This window comes from Euleptes europaea, chromosome 8 (assembly GCF_029931775.1).
Source record: "Euleptes europaea isolate rEulEur1 chromosome 8, rEulEur1.hap1, whole genome shotgun sequence".
NCBI classification, from domain to species: Eukaryota; Metazoa; Chordata; class Lepidosauria; order Squamata; family Sphaerodactylidae; genus Euleptes; species Euleptes europaea.
The window spans coordinates 1,077,966-1,097,871 of NC_079319.1; the positions used below are offsets into that span (position 1 = coordinate 1,077,966).

At 53.6% G+C, this 19,906-nt stretch overlaps 1 protein-coding gene across 1 annotated transcript; it reads left to right on the top strand.

Annotated features, from left to right (window-relative positions):
* The first annotated feature begins 11,002 nt into the window (after positions 1-11,002).
* HGH1 (HGH1 homolog) lies at positions 11,003-14,356 on the top strand. The gene is made up of 6 exons (XM_056854587.1): positions 11,003-11,532; positions 12,106-12,206; positions 12,620-12,718; positions 12,944-13,035; positions 13,233-13,355; positions 14,207-14,356. The coding sequence occupies exons 1-6, from the start codon at positions 11,003-11,005 to the stop codon at positions 14,354-14,356; spliced, it is 1,095 nt and encodes a 364-aa protein (XP_056710565.1).
* The last annotated feature ends 5,550 nt before the right edge of the window (positions 14,357-19,906 follow it).

Below are 19,906 nucleotides of genomic sequence, written 5' to 3' on the forward strand. Positions count from 1 at the left end.
TGCTGCTGCTCAGGATCCCACGTAGATTCCCATGCCAGTTGGGCCAGCTCCACACACCTCGGGTCGGAGTGAGGCCGCCAGTTCCAAGATGGCCTCTTGTCGGCCCGTTCTCTGGATGGGCAGTGCTCTTCCTGGTCCTGCTCTCCAGAGCAGCTGGGGCGGAGCTTCCATCTAAGCACTGATGTGGTACTGCGGCTCAGTGTCTGTGTGGCATGCATAAGGTCCCAAGTTCAATCCCCGGCAACTCCAGATAACAGGGTCAGGTAGTTGGTGATGGAAAAGATTTTTCTCTGCCTGAGGCCCTGAAAAGCCACTGCCAGTCTAAGCAGACAATACTTACCTTGATGGACCAAGGGTCTGATTCAGTAGAAGGTGGCTTCATGTGAAGGGTGGATATGGTGGCAGGTTGTGGCTTAGTGGAAGAGCCTCTACTTGGCATGCAGAAGGTCCCAGGTTCAATCCCCGGCATCTCCAGCAAAAAGGACCAGGCAGCGGGTGATGTGAAAGATCTCCACCTGGGACCCTGGAGAGCCGCTTCCTGTCTGAGTAGACAGTACTGACTTTGATGGACCGATGGTTTGACTCAGTACAAGGCAGCTGCAATGCTCCCAGGCCATTCCCTAGGCATGCTCCCCTAGGCAACTGTTTGAAGACTAATGCCTAGCCAGGAGAATTTTATTGACAAAGCATTGCTAGGGCCAGGGGGGATGATGGGGAGGGGAAGGGATGGGGCCAAAGGGGGAGGGAGCTTGAGGCTCTCCACAGTGAGGGGAGGGAGGGAGGGGGCCACACAAGCTGCTGCCTGATCCCTGCTTGGCTTTCTCAGCTGCAGCTGGAGCATGGAAAGCAAGACGGTACCCTGTGGGCCAAGGGCTGCCTCATGCCCTCTGCCCACCAGCGGAGAGTGTGTCCCAGGGGACTGCAGGCAGAAGGCAGGCTGGCTTCTGGGAGCAGCCCAGCACAGAGTGAGTACCAGCTGCGTGCGAGGATTCGGCTGGGGCGAGGGCAGGCCATCAGAACCCAAAGGAAGGGGCACGGTGCCGCCTGGCACGGCAGTTCCTATGAGTCCAGCTGGGCATCTGCAGGGCAAAGGGGGCTGCTTGAATCAGCAGTTGCCCCATTTGGGCCTGTTCTTTCCAAGGCCCTCGCGTGCCTCCCACTGGTGGGGGCGGTCCTTTCTTTTCTTGAGGAGGGAGATTGCAGGGTTTGCAGAAGCGGGATTTGGACAAGGAGGGCAGTAAAGGAATTTGACTTGCATGTGGCTTAAAACCAGCAGTGCAATTGGTCAACAAAAATGGACCCTCCATATCCATACTGTTGCTAAAAGACTTATTGCAACACTGGAAAGATAATTGCCCCACCTCCAGTAATTCAGTGGATTGAGGCCCTTTGCAACCTTACCAGTATTTGAGTGTATGGTATATAGGTGATAATTGCGCATGGACTTGTTTTTAGATCATAGAATCATAGAGTTCGAAGGGACCACCAGGGCCATCAAGTCCAATCCCCTGCACAATGCAGGAAATTCACAACTACCTCCCCCCCCCACACACACACACCCAGTGACCAGAAGATGGGCAAAATGCCCTCCCTCTCATCATCTGCCTAAGGTCACAGAATCAGCATTGCTGACAGATGGCCATCTAACCTCCTCTTAAAAACCTCCAGGGATCTGGCCACCTCCCGAGGAAGCCTCTGTTCCACTGAGGAACCGCTCTAACTGTTAGAAAATTCTTCCTAATGTCTAGATGGAAACTCTTTTGATTTAATTTCAACCCGTTGGTTCTGCGCCGGCCTTCTTGGGCAACAGAAAACAACTCAGCACCATCCTCTCTATGACAGCCCTTCAAATGAACATGGTTATCCTGTCCCCGCTCAGTCTTCTCCTCTTCAGGCTAAACATATCCAGCTCCTTCAACCTTTCCTCATAGGACTTGGATTCCAGACCCCTCACCATCTTTGTTGCCCTCCTCTGGACACATTCCAGCTTGTCTACATCTTTCTTAAATTGTGGTGCCCAAAACTTAACACAGTTTGGAAACAGTTTATAGAGGCTTATCTGTAAACTGGCCACCATTATTACATTAAAAAAAAAAATCTTTCTGTTAGAGGGTTTGATTTATAACAACAAAAATTAAAATAATGAGTTGCAACCATTTTTGTACAAGTTCCAAAATGATAGACCATGAAAGCAATCAATCAATTGATTGATCATGAAAGCTTACGCAAGAATAAAAACGTGTTAGTCTTTTAAAGTGACGCAAAACCTCCTGACCAGTGTATTGTGTATTTTCCCCCCATTTCAGACACCTGCTGGTGAGCTGACTGCGAGGCCTGGTTCAGCAGGTGAGAAGGCGAGTCACGGGGGTGGGGGGGCTTTGCTGGGTCCCTCTCGGGCGAGACTCCGTGTCCAGTTGTGGCTGTGCCCACATCCAGAAGCTCCCACGCCAGGCAAGGGGGTGGCTGGCAGCTTTGGCTTGGAGGGCTCAGCTAGTGATTGTGGAGAAAGCCAGAGGAGCTTGGGCTTGTGGCTTGAATGTCGCGACACCCAAGCAAGGTGGGGGGAGAGGAACGGGCAAATGGCCAGTGGAGAAGGAGAGGCCTTGTGAGCCGTCACTTCCGAGCCTGCAGGTTTCCTAGATAGGGAAGCTTTTCATTGGTGGGGAAGAGGCGTGAGTGAGCTACAGCGCATGGCTGGGGGACAGCCACTCTTGTGGGCCTGTTCGCAAGGATGAAGATGTAAGAGGGTTGCATCCTTGTTCTTGCTTGGTTTCTAAAAGGGGCGGGCCGATCAATATCCGCAAACAGTTGGGTGTTGTGTCAAAATTCCTGCCTCTCCCAGATGCGTCGTCAGCTTGCCTCCTAAATGTGTCGACTCCAAAGGGCTTGGAGAACAAGGAAGTGTTTTCAGCTTTAGGGCTTCCTCCAAGTTGGAAAAGGAATGCACAGGCTGCCAGAGACTGGCCATATTACTGGTATTTTTGGGAGATGAACATAAAATCTTCTGTAGCGCACCCTCTGAGCCACCTCTCCTCTCCCAGCTTCAGTTCCCCGTCTCCCCATCATATTTTTAATAACGAAAAATTGAAAATGGATGCAAAGAGCACTGTGGGAGGGGGTAGTAAAGAGCAGCTACGGTAGCTTGCATTTGTCAGAACGGCTGCCATAGAGGGTCAGATGTCCGGGGTGTCGTTTGCATTCACCGTTACTTTAATGATCCTGCTCATTTAGCCTACAGGCCTTGAGCAATGTCACACTGGAATCAGCAAAAAATAAGTAGACAACCAGCCTGTTAATGCACTTGAGGTCCTTTAAATTTAATTGCATGAGCAAAACATTTGGCTATAGCCAGTGTAACTCCTAAATCCACGCCTGCCAAGAGTTTCTTGTTTGCACTCGCCAGTGATTCTCTCTCACTAATAGAATCCCTGCTTCCCTCCCCCCACCCTCCATAGGGGAACAGGTAGCCTGAGAATCCAGAAGCACCCTGGTCTTGACCCCCAGCCCAGATCGAGAATGGTGGGCAGCTGCCTTGCCTGGCTCGCGGGCCAGATAAAAGCTTTCAAGGGGCCAAATTTGGGCCCTGGGCCTTATGTTTGAAACCCCTGTTCTAGAATGCATAGACAAACTATTCGCTGGGACCAGATGGTATTCATCCTAGAGTTCTTCAAGAACTCAATTGAGAAATTGCTGAACTTATTGTTAGATGATATGCAACATGTCCCTTAGATCAGCCTCTGTTCCAGAGGACTGGAGAATGGCCAATGTAACACCCATTTATTAAAAAAAGGTTCCAGGGGATTTCCAAAAGGCTTTTGACAAAGTCCCCCACCAAAGACTGCTAAGCAAATTGGTTCTTGTAGGTTATCCGGGCTGTGTAACCGTCCCACGGTTACACAGCCCGGATAACCTACAAGAACCAATGAACTCTGACCGTGAAAGCCTTCGACTGCTAAGCAAACTTCATAGTCATGGGATGAGACAACAAGTTGTCGCGGGTCAGTGCGTTTCAGTGCCTGTGCTCTTTGAATTGACCCCTTCCTGAGAAGAAGTATAATTCACAGTGGGTAGCCGTGTTAGTCTGTCTGCAGTAGTAGAAAAGGGCAAGAGTCCAGTAGCACCTTAAAGACTAACAAAAATATTTTCTGGTAGGGTATGAGCTTTTGTGAGCCACAGCTCACTGTGGCTCACGAAAGCTCATACCCTACCAGAAAATATTTTTGTTAGTCTTTAAGGTGCTACTGGACTCTTGCCCTTTTCTACTACTGAGAAGAAGTATGTTATCTTATTCAGTTAGACACCTACTAAGCAGGACTCAACTGCTTTCTTACTGGAATAAGCTTTTTATTGAATTGCTCCAATGAAATAAATGTGTAAAGGTATGTACAGTATTAACATAATGAAGTATATATGCGTAAGATGGTTACAAAGTCTTTAAATGTTACAAAAGTTCAGACATTATGAATCTCAAACATGTTCATGTTGCAAGCAATCTTAAACAATCTCTATACCTCTATACGAGAGTATCAAACCTTAAAACAGTAATAATATTTCATTCAGAAAATATAAGTTACAGAAATCTTGTAAAAATGGTTAGTTCAGTAAATAAGATCTGATTTAGTTAAAAGTATCTTAATTCAAAGTATCTAGAGTATCATATAATAAGTACCTTACCCATCTATAAAAACTCCCCAGTACAGCAGGACTAGAGAGATCTGAAATCCATGTTAAGGACTGTGGGGAGAATTTTTAACCTTACCCTCCCCCTTTCTCTCGGTCCCTCGTGATTAGCTATCTCTCTGCCTGCTAATTACCAGGAGCAGAGTTGAGAGAATTTAACCTTGCACACAAGCCACTCTTAAACAGCACACAGAACAGATAACAGTAACCATGCAGTTTTATTGGATTCACAAAAGAATATAAGTCATAGGGAAAGGTAATTCTTAACTAAATATATATGACAGAATATAACAAACTCACAGACAGTAACAAAGGCATTTGGGTCATTCCAAAGAGAGATGGCAACCACCAAGTGGAGCTCTGGTCTTTCCGAGGAAGGACAAAGGTCTGAGCATTTGGACACCTTCCTATAGGCTGAATCGGGAGGAGAGGGTCTCAAACAGACGCCTCCCTGTCACACTCTTGAGGAAATGAGTTTCCACAAATCATGGCTATAAGTTGTTTGGGAGTATTTTGTTTCATAATAAGTTTGCCATGTCCAGGTCTCTGACAGCCATCCGTTCATCCGTTACTCCTTGTTCATAAACAATTTTCTCACTGCGTACGTGACCTTGTTACTCTGAACATGATTTGGAGTACTTAATGTGCTCTGGGTGACTAACTGTTAGTAATGCAAATCTCCTGTTACTTTCTAAGGTCAGGATCCTAATGGAAAAGTTGAGGTCAGCTAGAAGTCAGGTCTTCATATGGCTTCTAAGCTATAGGTTAATATAAGCTACAGGTTAATAAAATTGTTTTTTTCTTAACACAAACTTAATATACAATATTCTCGCCACAGTGACCTTTAAGGTCCTCTATTTGTGATTATAATCTTTGAATATCTGTGTATTCTTAGTTTGTGTAAGAACTGAGTTCAGAAGCCTCTCTGTTTGTTAGAGAGATCTCTGACTCATGCAAAGAATAAGGAACTGCCAGTGTCTCCAGCTCATAGAAGGGCTGGAGAGACCTGTGGGAAGGGAGCTAGGAAGTTTTAAAATCTCCATGTCTGTAAGGACTGGAATGCCAATGCAAGGGCTAGATAGATCTTAGTGAAAACTCATTAATCCCTGCTCGAATTAAGGAGATCTCAGTGCCTTCATACAAAGGATGGGGAGATCTATAGGGAGCTCTTAGAACCTCCACGTCTATGCAAAGACTTGGAAGGATCCAAGCTCCTTCAGTCCATGAGGACTGTTGAGCTCTTAGAATCTACACAAAGGTTGATGGATTCTAAGAGTCTCCATCTTACGTAAAAGATGGAAAAGTCTGTAGGCATTCAGTCCAGACATCCAGTCCTGGCAAGGGTTAAATATCTGGAAGGAATCCTCAGTCAAGGAGTTCCTCAGTCTTATAAGAAGCCTTGTAAATGTTGAAGAAATCCATAAGTATTCAGACCATGCAAGGGCTAAACACTTAAAGAGACTTCTCAGGCAAGGAAGTCCTAACCCATATACATCCCATGCAAGGGATGGAGAGATCCATTTAGGTCAGAGGGTACTAACCTGTTAAGAACTCTAACTCTAGGTCAGAGGAGTCCTTCTTTTGTATGTTTTTGAGATCTGGTTTTTCTGATTTGTTCTGTATTTGCGCACAACTGCTGTATGGATTCTGTATGGATACCATATAAGGAGATCCTCTTCCTGGTCACTTGCTGATCATAATCTTATATGCTTAACAGCCAGTTTGTGTCTTCATTATACCTTTATAATGTATAAATATACTAGTATTTACATCTCCTGAAGAGTATGGTTACATGTATATTTTCATTTCCATCTTACTGCAATTCATTCATTAGAATCCTTAAAATCCATATATATCATACAGTTCTGTTTAGTCAGGCAGCTAGTCTGTGTTAGTGACAGTTTGGATTCCAGAAACCTAGTTTTCAAAGGTCACTTAGTACTTAGCTTCGACAAAGTCTTCTAAAAGAGTCTCTGGCCTGTATTCCAAAAGGGTCACATGGTCAGGCATGTCTAGTCTTGCCAAGTTTCAAATGTAAGTCAAGCCTCCAACAGTTCTGCATTAATTTTAAATAGTAAAAGTCTACAAAATACATGTGTTTCTATTAGCTTCTATTATCATAAATATAGCCCATAACAAAGTCCTCTCATGGCTTGAAAGCTGGCTGAAAAATAGGAAACAGAGAGTAGGAATCAATGGTCAGTTCTCACAATGGAGGGATGTGAGCAGTGGGGTCCCTCAGGGATCTGGGTTGAGGCTGGTGCTTTTCAACCTGTTCATCAGTGACCTGGAGCTGGGTGAGAACAGCGAGGTGGCCAAGTTAGCAGATGACACCAAATTATTTAGGGTGGTGTACCCGCCTGATGCCTTGTTGTCTTTCTGCTGTGGCAGGTGCTCCCATCCGAGCCAAAGAGGGGATTTGGGGGAAGTGCCATGATCCCAGCTCCAAGGGGGACAATGACATGATCTTGAAGACCGAGCCTGTGGAGCACAGCAGGGAGCTCTTGGCAGAGCCGCTAGCTGCCCCCGGCTCTGCACAAAGGATCTTGGATCAAAAGGCACAGCCGATCTCTCAAGCTCTGCACGGGAGACCTGGCTGCACGTCATGGGGGCCACTCTGAGCATCGTCTGGGCCCTGCCTTCCTTTCGGAATGGATGCTGCTCCTCTCACCTTGTAACCTTCTCAACAGGTGACCTTTCTTGCTGCTGAGGCGCCCCAAGAGTTTCCGGAGTGAGGGTCTGGCTATGGTGGGTGGCCAGATGATGGTGGTGACACCCCACTGTTACTACTAAGTTGTGCACCTAAAGAGTGCAGTCCTGCAAAGCCCCCATCTGTTTAGCAACTCTCGCTCCATTTTACTTATCGTTTTGATGGCATTTCTAGAGAGGAGGGGCAGAGTATCCCCTCCACCCCGCCAGCTGGAGTCTTGTTTTCAGAACCAGGTCATACAAATTGTCTTCAGAGTTGAGTCCTAAGCACTGGGCGGATTGGGCCGTGGCTCTGTTGCTGTGGCTGAGCGCACAGCGAGGGTCTCCTTTCAGCTGCCCCCTTCTAGAATCATGTTTTTGTTGAGACTGCTTGGATCCCTTTTGAGCAGGTGCCAAACTGGGAGGGAGCTGCGATTTGCCAAGGTGAGATTTAAATTTTTTTTTTAAGTGGCTGCACAAATCTGTGGCTGTTTTGCCTCTCCCTCATGTGCTTGTTTATTTCTGGGCCGAAACCAAGAGAACCAGACATCATTTAGTTCAGATCTCCTGAGTTTGAAAAACCTCTCGGCATTTGGTGGTGCCTTTCGAGCACGCTTGGGCCCCTTCCCTCGCTTTGTCTCTGGGCTTCAGCTGCTGCTCATCGTACCCACGGAAGGCGGGATGGGGGTGTTTTGCTTTCTTTTATTTGTAAATAAACTGCTTGCCTTGCAAATGCTGAAGTAGTTGAACCGCTGGAAAGGTTTAGACCCTCACATTTCAGTTGGCAGGCTGAGCAGCACAGACAGGGCTCCGGGCACTTGGTTTCTGTGCAATTTTATGTACGCACATTTTTATAAAAAAGCATCTTACTCATTCTCCGTATTCTGTCAGCTGCTTTATTGAGGGAGACTGATTCCCACCCAGAGTGAATTTTAGCAACTGGGCATGCCAGCGGCACAAACTGGGGAGGGAGGGAATGTTGACTCTTCCGCTTTTCGGCTTTTGGCTCCTGATATTGCGGCATTTGCAGGGAGGATGGGAAGGCTTGCATGAATGTCTGTAATTGGCCCATCATGGGCATCCCGCAGGCAGAGACGGGGCGAATGCCTCAAAGAGAACTTTTAACTGGAGGTCTCTGCTGTGTCCTGCTAAAGGGCACAATGCCCTCCTGACCTACGCAACAGTCTCTTCAAGAGAAGCCCCGTCAGCACAAAGCTGACGTGATCAATTGTTGATCATATCTGGGCAGTTTTTCTTACAGGGAGAGGTGTGTCCATGTCTGTAAGCCCCCTGTCACTTCTCCTTGCCCCATCCCCTCAGGATAGGACGAGATGGAAGACACTGCCATTTCATTTCCCAGAGGTCTTAAAGAAAAGTCCTAGAATCCTAGAGTTGGAAGGGACCACCAGGGTCGTCTAGTCCAATGCAGGAAATTCACAACTACCTCCCCTACACACACACCCCAGTGACTCCTACTCCATGCCCAGAAGATGGCCAAGGTGCCCTCATCATCTGCTTAAGGTCATAGAATCAGCATTGCTGACAGATGGCCATCTAGCCTCTTCTCCAGGGAAGGAGAGCCCACCACCTCCTGAGGAAGCGTGTTCCACTGAGGAACCGCTCTGACTGTTAGAAATTTCTTCCTGATGTCTAGACGGAAACGCTTTTGATTTAATTTCAACCCGTTGGTTCTGGCCCGACCTTCTGGGGCAACAGAAAACAACTCGGCACCCTCCTCTCTATGACAGCCCTTCAAGTACTTGAAGATGGTCATCACGTCCCCTCTCAGTCTTCTCTTCAGGCTAAACATACCCAGCCCCTTCAACCTTTCCTCATAGGACTCTGCACCATCCTCCATGTGACAGCCTGGCCCCTGCTGAAGGATGCTTCTTGGAGCGACTCTCGGTACCCCGGAGCTAAAGCTTGGTGCTCAATGGCGGTTGGGGGCTCCTGAGATGGACCATTGGCACACCCTGTTGAATTTGTGGGCACCCAGTGCTGCCAGTGGCCAGGCAAGGGGGAAAAACAGCGGTGCTCATGGCCACGCTTTGCTGGGGGACAAGTTCTGTGATGAAACCCCTGTGGCTGAGAACCAGGCTTGGGGGCCAGTCATTGCTTGGAAATATTAGTCAAGTAGCCCCGCCATCAGGAGCTCACTGGGTGGGTTTGGAACGCCTGCAGCAGGATAACTTTTACTTAGTGAAGACGTGTCTGTTCTCGCTTTATCTCCTTGCGCGTCAAGTAGTACACAAGGTGGCAACCACGTTATGGGGACACAAGTTATAACAGTCCAAATATGTTACAAATGTAAACGCTCAAGGTTTTAAAACACGAGAGAAAACCCCAAGCCACTGGAAAACCTGGCTTGTGTTGCAGAAAAGGTGGCTGCTTTCAGCCAAATTCCTCTGCAGAGCAGCCACTGGCTGGTTTTCCACCCAGACCTTTCCTGTGCTAACTCCAAAAGTGTCTGTTGGGTTCATGGGCAGGATGCAGCTCCGTACGAGAGATGTCAGCCAGAGTTTTGCTCTGTTATGTGGCCTGAACGTGACAAGCCACTCAGTGCCTTTGGAAGGGTGCGGGATTGAACTCAGAGAAAGCAAACTGCCAGCACGTGCTGTCTGTTCCTGCTCTCCTGGCAACCTGGGCCTGCTGATTCAGCTTGCTGGGTCAGACCTAGGCTTGCCAACCTCCAGGTACTACCTGGAGATCTATCACAACTGATCTCCAGCCGACAGATCAGTTCCCCTGGAGAAAAATGGCCGCTTTGACAATTGGACTCTGGCATTGCAGCCCCTCCCTGAACCCCGCCCTCCTCAGGCTCCACCCCAAAAACCTCCCGCCGGTGGCCAAGAGGGACCTGGCAACCCTAGTCAGACCCACCCCTTAATCGGTGACCAATGGAGCGACCGCAGTACGGGTGCAACTCCCCCCCCCCAAACGGCAGTTATGGCCAGGAATGCATAACCCTTTCGTCCAAACTCCCTGTAGGGTAGGCCTGCCTTCTTTGCTCCGTTCATATCTCCCCCTCCCCTCCCAGAGCCCTACTAGGTAAAGGTAAAGGTCCCCTGTGCAAGCACCGGGTCATTCCTGACCCATGGGGGGACGTCACATCCCGACGTTTCCAAGGCAGACTTTGTTTGTGGGGTGGTTTTGCCAGTGCCTTTCCCAGTCACGTTCCCTTTACCCCCAGCAAGCCGGGTACTCATTTCACCAACCTTGGAAGGATGGGAGGCTGAGTCAACCTTGAGCCGGCTACCTGAAACCGACTTCCGTCGGGATCGAACTAGATCGTGAGCAGAACTTTTGACTGCAGTACTGCAGCTTAACACGCTGCGCCACGGGGCCCCTTTAGGCGCGGCCTAGTTTCCAGGCAGGACTGCGCAGGCGCCCTGAGCTGCTCCGCCCGAGTCCCCGCTTCCCCGCCTGGCGGCGCCACCCTAGGCGGAGGGCGGGGGACTACAACCCCCACAAGGCTTTTCTCGAGAGGGTCGCTTGTGATTGGCTTAGGACATCCGGGTTCCCGTCGCGTTCCCCGCTCTGCGCTGTCATTGGACAAGAGCTCCCTGATACGGAAGCGACTTTGCACGTGGCGACCTGGGCGAGACCCGGGCGGGCAGCCCGGGAGGCGCCGGCCATGGAGGAGCAGGCGGCGCGGGAGCTGCTGGCCTTCCTCGGCCCGGAGGCGCGCGGGGACCTGCGGAGCCACGCCGCCCGCGGCCTGCTGGCGCTGAGCGGCGACGCGGCGGGCCGGCAGCTGCTGGCCTCGCGGCCGGACTGGGCGGCGGCGCTGGCGGCCTCGGCCGGCGACCCCTGCGCGGCGGTGGCCCGCGACGCCTGCCGGGCCCTGGTCAACCTGGCCGCCGAGCCGGCGGCGCGCGCCGCCCTGACGCCCGCCCTGCCCGCCCTGCTGCGCCGCCTGCTCGGCCCCGCCGACCCGCTGGCCGACCTGGCCTGCGCCGCCCTGGCCAACCTCGCCCGCCAGCCCGCCGCCGGCAGGGACCTGCTGGCCGCCCTGCAGCGCGAGGCGGGCGGGCTGGCGCCGCTGCTGGACGCGCTCTGCCGCCACGCCTCCCCCGGCCGCCCGCCTCTGCACGGCCTGGGCCCGCTGCTCGCCAACCTCAGCCAGCTGCCCGAAGCCCGACACTTCCTCCTGGACAGAGCCAGGCACGTGGGGGAGGGGGTGGGTGGGTGGCGACCTCCAGCCCACAGAGATCAGCTCACCTGGGGGGAAAACGGCCGCTGTGGCCATTGGACTCTATGGCACAGAAGCCCCTCCCCAAACCCCGCCCTCCTCAGGCTCCGCCCCCAAACCCTCCAGGTATTTCCCAGCCTGGAGCGGGCAGCCCTGACTGGCACCTTCCCTGGCTAGGGTTGCCAACCGCCAGGTACGAGCTAGAGATCTCCCGCTGTTATAACTGATCTCCAGCAGTAGAAATCAGTTCACCTGGCCACTTTGGCAGTTGGACTCTATGGCATTGAAGTCCCCAAACCCCACCCTCCTCAGGCTAGGCCCCTAAAACCTCCCTCCGGTGGCAAAGAGGGACTTGGCAACCCTAGTCCCGGGGACCTCCGGGCATTGCCCTTTGCTGAACCCCCCCCCCAACAAACCACCGAAGTGCCTGATGGCCCCTCGAGAGAAGGGGCCCGTTGCTCAAGGGCCTCCCAGGCAATCCCTGATTGGGAGGGGGCCTCTGCGAGCCCCCCACTGACCTCGGCTGCCCTCTCCACGCTCCCCAGGTGCGCGGTGCAGAGGTTGCTGCCCTACACCCAATACGCTGATTCAGCCCTCCTTAGAGGGGGGGTGGTCGGGACGCTGCGGAACTGCTGCTTTGACTATGGTGAGGCGGGGGGGGGGCTTTCTTCTGGCGGGGGTGGGGGCTTGGGTATCTGGAGGGGGGTGCTGGTTGGCCCAGGTTCACCCCACAAGTTCTGCCCTGAGTGCTGGCGGTGTGGGGCTGGGAATCCTGTGCTTCTCTTCCCTGCCAACCTTCTGGCGAAGTAGAAAGGCGTCACTTTTCCAGGCGGCCATTAGCAGGGGCTGGTCATCCCCTGATGTTTTAATCTGGCCCTGTCTGGGTTTTGGTTTAGCTCTGAGTTTTGTTCTTGCTGGAGATCCTAAGTGCGTTGTATTTGGGTCTCCCTTTGTCACCCCCTTGGTGCCTGGAATGGAATAAATTCCACCTCCAGGTGTGTGGGGGTGTGTGCCACCTAGGCCTAGAAAGGGTGGCAGCGTAGCATGCTTCTCTTCCAGGGCACCATGAGTGGCTGCTGAGTGACCAAGTGGATGTGCTGCCCTTCCTCCTGCTCCCGCTGGCCGGTCCCGAAGAGTTTCCAGAGGACGAGATGGAAAGTACGCCCTGTTGGGAAGAGGGGTGTGGAGGGGGTGGTTGAATCGGGGGCGCCTCCTGTTGCCTTGAGGGGAGAGCGCTTTGGGGGAATGCCTGGCCAGAACTTGCTGAGCAGCTGGAGCTGGGCCTCTGCCCGAGAGCATCCTGGGAAACTGGGGGGCCCGTACCATGGGGCCGGGCAGGTCAGGGCCTGGGGGTATTGTTGACCACCCTACTTTTGGCTGCAGGACTGCCTGTGGATCTGCAGTACTTGCCGCCAGAGAAGCAGCGGGAGCCGGACCCCGACATCCGGAAGATGCTTCTGGAGGCCATCCTGCTGGTGAGTCCTGATGGGTGCAGACGTGGGGATGCCGTGACCACGTGGCGGAGTTGGGTCTCCTGCATATTGCAGATTCTCTTTTAACCAGTGTCTGGTCGCTCTGAACAGATGGGGAGCTTCAACCCTCGGGGGCAGGATTTGGCAAACCGTCCAGAACTGTTCAGGAGTAAAGTGTTCTTCCCTGTTCCCCTTGGCAGCTCACAGCCACGAAACCGGGGCGGCAGGTGGTGCGCCAGAGGGGCACCTATTTTATCCTGCGGGAGCTGCATAAGTGGGAGGTGGACCCCGGTGTCCGGACGGCCTGTGAAAAGTTGATACAGGTAAGGGGGGTCTCCGAAGACCCTTCCGGGAGCTCTCTGCGTGTGTGTGGGGGGGCAGCGATGGGTGCAGAGTGCTCTGCAGAGGGTGCTGCTCTGCCCAGGGTCAGTCTGGGGCTCCATACTGGAGGCTGGAAGGTGTCGGCGGTTGGGAAGGGTCCCAGTTGTTAATTTAGCCCAGTGCAGGATGCCGCTGCAAAGGGCCTCTCCTGTCTCCCTCGGCCCCCTGCTGGAGGGAAAGCAGGAGGTGGCCTGTGCGGGGGGTGGTGGTGGTGGTGGTGGTCTCAAGCGCCTCCTTGACTGAAATAGGTGAAGAGAGCTGGCCCCGACCAGAGCCTGCTTCCCTTCAAGGGAAGGAGGAGTATCATGGCAATTCCCAGGTGTGCGAGAGAGAGAGAGGAAGAGAAAGGGTACCTTCTGTGGGAAAGGCAGGAAGCCGGGGGTCTAGGCTGCTGCCCCCGCTGTAGTTTTGTGTGTGTGTGTCAAGTGCCGTCAAGTCGCTTCCGACTCCTGGCAACCCTGTGAATCAAAGTCCTCCAAAACGTCCTCTCATTAACAGCCTTGCTCAGGTCTTGCAAATTGAGGGCCGCGGCTTCCTTTCTTAAGTCCATCCATCTCTTGCTGGGTCTTCCTCTTTTTCTGCTGCCCTCGGCTTTTCCTAGCATGACTGAGTAGTTGGCTATTGAAGGACGTTCTGGAGAGGCTGAGCACAGCCTGGGACTGTTTGGGGTTGCCTGCCCCTCCTTGTCCTGGGCCACTCTGCCTCTGGTGGGGTTCATGCTGGGGGGGAGAGCTGGGAATGAGGGTCCCTCTCCACCTCTTCCTCTGAGCCTGGTTCTGTTTGCCCTGAGCAGGTTTTGATTGGTGATGAGCCAGAAGCTGGGATGGAAAACCTCTTGGAGGTGGAGATCCCCGCAGAAGTCGAGGAGCAGCTGCAGCGTCTGGATCGGGAAGAGGAGCAACGTGAGCGGACTGCCTCTGGCTCGCAGGCCCCGCAGGGCTAACAGGCCTCCGAGCAGGGAAGCCATGGGCACGCCAGTCTCCCTGCCGGCACGCTGCCCGGACCTCTCTTGCCTCTGCTGTCGGGCAGAACAGCCTACCTGGCACCTGCCTTGCAGCTGTGTGCGAGCAGCTGGGTTGCAGTGATCCTTCTCCGGAGCGGAACTGCTTGGCGCTGGAGCCAGAGGCTTTTTCCTTTCCAGCAGCTGTTCCAGGCAAGCAGCGGTGCCTCCCCTTTCCGTGATTGCAGCCATTCCATCTGCAGAACGGAGAGGGCTAGCATACAGCCCCCCCCCCGCATTCTTGCTGGCACCAAAGGACTCGGTGTAGCTTGGCGGGTGGACAGGCCACCTGGCGTCTGGACCTCCCAGCTGGCTGCAGGATTCCCCCAGCCCCTTCCAAGCCAAATGTGTGACAGAACATCTGCAAATCTGGTTGTAAACCGGGGTGTGGGGGAGATCAGGGCAACTCTCAGTGGGAGGGGCTGTCCCGTTCTTGCTCCACACTGGCTGCATTTAGGACAACTGAGCTCCAGCGGTGCTTGCAGGAATTGTGTGGGGGGGAACGACCTGTGGCCTTTTCTGTCTGCCTTGGGGTGCCTGTCACAAGGCAGTCTTGGGATGGCAGAGTTTATGCTGGAAGTCCCCCCACCACCACTCTCTCGCTTGCCCCTCTGAAGGCTTCTGTGAGGGTCTCTGTCTTTGTGTCTCTGCTTTCCATCACCTGCTGTGTTATCAGTGAACTCGTAAAAGCAGTTCACACCTTCTGGTCTCAGGCGCCAGGCCTGATGGCCCATGTATCTTCCCCCCCCCCCGCTGTTCTTCCTGCCAGTACTCCCTCAGGCCGATGCGGCCTTGGAAGTGTGATAGCCGCCCAGACTTCCTGGGATCTGTCTGATGTTTTGTATTATGCCAAGCTTGTAACTTCCCATAACAATAAGTGTGAACCCCAGTGCCCCAGTGCCCTGGAGTCAATATATTCTGTAAACCCGTATAGCCCCTCACTTGCAACTTTCTACCTGTGCCTGTCTCATCTCCTGAAGGCTTCAATAAATCGATTGTTTCTGTATCAACGTCTGAGCAACTGATTTGGAGAAGCAAACTCAGAGAGGGGGATCTCTCACATTAAGTTGCAAGTCCTTGCCTCTCGGACTGCAGCTGTACCGCTTTGGACAGAATGTCAGCCGACGAGGACACCACCCCTAACCCCGATGCCCCCAAGGAACCGGACGAGCCGGAGAAGCCGGACCCTAAAGAGGAGGGAGCCAAGCCAAAGAAACCGAAGGGTCGCGCCCCCGACCAAGATCGGGACGGACGTCCCCGGGGGCTCACTTATTGGCTGGACTCTCCCAAGGGCTGGTCGCTCTCGCGGACTGCGGCGAAGGATCGCCGGTTGGCCTTCCCCAGCACGGGACTCGAAGGGGACCCGGCCCGCAAAGAGGCCCTCATGGAGGAAGAACGAAAACAGTGGCAGGAAGACCGCCGGGCTATGCAGGAGCAGATGGAGATCATGCAACGCGTAATGGGTGAGATGGCCACGACCCTAGATGCGCTGAAATTGCAACCTCCAGCCGGTGCTCCCCCAGACGGGGCGCCAGTAGTTCCGCCCGCAACCCCTGCCCCCCCGGCCCGTCGGGACCTGAAAGTCACGTATGACGGGTCGGGAGACCAGTTGACCTTTTTTATGGTCCAAGTAGACATTTTTATGCGGGAACAAGGCCGAACCTTCGTTTCTGAGGAGTCCCGGGTGCAGTACGTGGCTTCCTTACTGCAAGGGGAGGCGGCTGCCTGGATGGTGTTGCAGTATGAACTCCGCTCGCCGGTGCTGCGAACCCTGGACGAGTTCATGGTAGCACTCCGAAACCGTTTTGAGGACCCGACTCTAGGTGAGCGGGCTAAAGCCTCCCTGATGCAACTGCGCCAAGGGACTAAGTCGGTGGCGCAGTATGCAAGTGAGTTCCAGTCACTGGCTAGCCGAATTCTGGACTGGAGTGAGGCTACCTTGGTACAATGTTTCAGGGAGGGTCTCAACCCAGACCTCCAACATTGGGCCTTCATGCAAGGGAACCCCCCGGATGTGGAAGGTTGGGTTCGCCATGCTGCTGACATCGAGAATCGCAAACAACTCCTGAACTTGTCCAAGCAACGGATTGGGCGAGACCCCAGGCCCCGGGGTGACCGTGGCCGGGAACTCCGGCAAGGGGGTGGCGGGGTCCTCTCGGCCGCGGAACGCCGCAAGCGGTTCGAGGCCGGCGTCTGCCTGATCTGCGGGGGAAAGGGTCACTTTGCATCGCAATGCCCCTCTCGCTCAGGCCGTCCGACCCCTCCCCGCCAAACCCAGGCCGAGCCGACGAAACCGGCCGCCGACAGCCAGCCTCGCCGCAGAAGTGGACCACTGAGCCGGCGCTCCGGCGCACCCTCCGCTCTCCACGCACGTCCCCAGGATGGGGCATCCGACTCTACGGTCCCATCGGGGTCCCGGATTACAAATACCGTCTTTGATTCGGACGGCTCCCCGGAGGCCACTACCCCGTCCCCCTCTTCCAGCGAGGAGGAAGAGTGGGAACAGCCGGCAAAAAACGCCGTCGGTCTGCTGTAGAGGGGGCTCCGCAGCAGACCGTCCCTATCGTTGTGCAAGGAGCTCCACCGATGGTAAGCGCCCAAGAGGACAATGTATTTGTGCGTGTCCATCTGTCCCTACCCAAAGGGGGCCCCCCGTTAGAGGTCCCCGCGTTGGTCGACTCGGGGTGTGCCCGCACCATGATAAATGAGGAAACTGCCAAGAAGTTGGGTGTCCGGCGCAAGCGGCTTCCGGGACCCCTCCGTTTTTCCCAAATGGACGGGAGTGACTTTAAACGGGGCCCGGTGACCCACAGAACTGCAGCCGTGATTATGTCCGTGGGGGAACATTGGGAACGGTTGTATTTCACTATCGCCCCTATTGTAACCCCTGTGGTGTTAGGGATGAACTGGTTAAGGGGGCACAATCCCTCCATTGATTGGGTTAAACGGGTGCTTTCCTTCCCCGAAAACCCCTGTGGGTTGCATGACAAGGAACGGGTACTCAGGACTCCAGCCGCCGCACTGGTAGGGTCCCCCGCCCCAGTCTCTCCTCAATTACCCTCTGAGTACTCGCAATTTACTGATGTTTTTGATGTTAGAGAGTGCGACGAACTGCCTCCCCACAGAGAAACGGACTGTGCCATCGAGATTGTAGGGGAAGGCAAACTGTCTAAGGGAAAGGTTTACCCCATGAGCCCTAGTGAAAAGACAGTGTTGCGAGACTATCTGGATGTCAATCTGGCGAGGGGTTTCATACGCCCCTCCAAGGCTCCTTATTCAGCCCCAGCTTTCTTTGTAAAGAAAAAGACGGGAGATTTAAGACTGTGTATTGACTTTCGCAGACTGAACGCAGTCACCCAGTCTAATGCTTACCCCCTCCCTCTTATTCCTGACCTTCTAGCACAATTAAAGGAGGGCCGAATCTTCACCAAACTGGACTTGGTAGAAGCCTACCACCGCATTCGCATCAAAGAAGGAGACGAACCCAAAACGGCCTTTTCCAGTTGTTTTGGGATGTTTGAGTACCTAGTCATGCCGTTCGGACTTTCGGGGGCTCCGAGTGTCTTTATGCAATTAATTAATGAGGTTTTGCATGATTTGCTGTTTCGGGGGGTGGTGGTATTTCTCGATGACATCCTTATTTACTCTGAAACCATGGAAGACCATGTGCGCCTAGTGCGAGAGGTGCTCCAGCGGCTGCGGGAGCACAAACTGTATGCTAAGGTGTCCAAATGTGAATTCCACCAACCCTCCATTACATTTCTGGGGTATGTGATCTCCCACCAAGGGTTGGAAATGGACCCCGCCAAGGTCCAGGCAGTGCGGGACTGGGAACCCCCCACTACCCGCCGCCAACTTCAGCAGTTTTTGGGGTTTGCCAATTTTTACCGGAACTTCATTCCTAACTTTGCCCAAGTTGCGCTTCCCCTCACTGCCCTGTTGCGTACCAAGGACAAGGGGGCTAGCGCCGCGCTTCCCTCAGCCCGTTTGCAATGGTCCCCCCAGTGCCAGCTAGCTTTTGAACGTTTGAAGCTACTTTTTTCATCCGAACCCGTTTTGGCTCACCCAGATTGCACCAAGCCTTTTGTGGTGCAAGTGGATGCCTCGGATGTAGCCATGGGCGGGGCCCTATTGCAGAGGGATGAGGGGGGACGGTTGAGACCATGCGCCTACTTCTCCAAGAAGTTTTCCCAGTCTGAAATCAACTGGGCCATTTGGGAGAAGGAGGCAGCAGCGGTCAAACATGCCCTTACCATATGGCGACACTTCTTGGAAGGGGCCGAACTGCCATTCGAAGTGTGTACCGATCACAAGAATCTTGAGGCCCTCAAGGGGGCTAGAAAACTCAATGCCAAACAGGTTCGGTGGGCCCAATTTTTCGCTAAGTTCCGGTTCACTCTCAGACATGTCCCTGGCAAAGAAAATGCCCTAGCCGACGCTTTGTCACGACTTCCCCAGTATCGCAACGATTTCGATCGCCCAGTCAACTCCCTGTTCACTCCCGAGCAGCGAGGGGAAGTTCCTAGCTTAGCCGTCACCACCCGGTCCCAAGCCCGACCACCGGAGACCCCCCCTACACTCAAAGGCATCCCGGAAGCCTTCCAACAGCGACTCCGGGACGCCTCCTTGCAGGAGGAGGAGCATCATCTCCTCCCCACTGGTCTGGAACGTACCAACACTTGGTGGGTGCAAGGGGGGAAACTGTACGTCCCCTCCTCTCTTCGCAAGGAAGTATTGGGACTTGTACATGGTGCCAGGCTAGCGGGTCATTTTGGTTTCATAAAAACGCTTCACCTGGTTCGAAGACAATTCTGGTGGCCCGGTATGAGATCTGATGTAGAGTTGTATGTGCGCAGCTGCCCCACCTGCGCCACAGCCAAGAAACGGATGGGAAAACCCCCAGGGCTTCTCAAACCGCTTGAGAGCCCCTCCCGTCCCTGGGAAGTCATCGCCATGGATTTTATCACCGACCTACCTCCGAGTCGGGGAAAAACGGTTCTTTGGGTTATCACAGACCTCTTTTCCAAACAGGTTCACTTCGTTCCATGTGCAGGCCTTCCTTCAGCCCAGGGCTTAGCTAAACTGTTCATCACACACGTCCTCAGGCTACACTCGATCCCGAGGAAGGTCCTCTCCGACCGGGGGGTCCAGTTTGTTGCCAAATTCTGGCGGGCCTTCCTAAAGTTAATGGGAGTGGAAGAGCAGGGCCTTTCTTCCGCCTATCACCCCCAAACGGATGGTCAAACAGAACGAGTAAATGCGGTGGTAGAATGTTATTTGCGTTGCTATGTAAATTTCCACCAGGACGACTGGGTCGACCTGCTGCCATTTGCCGAATATGCGTATAACAATGCGCCTCATTCCTCTACCGGCTTTAGTCCCTTCCAAGTTATATACGGGACGGATTTCGGCCCTTTCGGTTCTGCCCCCGTCTCGCCAGAGCTCCAGTCTACCCCTGACCTTCAGGAGTGGATTCAGGTGGTTAAATCCACC

Bases quoted from the DNA above. Each gene is read 5' to 3' on its own strand.
- HGH1 (XM_056854587.1), top strand. From the start codon at position 11,003: ATGGAGGAGCAGGCGGCGCGGGAGCTGCTGGCCTTCCTCGGCCCGGAG. The intron at 12,719-12,943 runs GTACGCCCTGTT...TTTTGGCTGCAG, and splicing joins TCCAGAGGACGAGATGGAAA to GACTGCCTGTGGATCTGCAG. The intron at 13,036-13,232 runs GTGAGTCCTGAT...TCCCCTTGGCAG, and splicing joins TTCTGGAGGCCATCCTGCTG to CTCACAGCCACGAAACCGGG.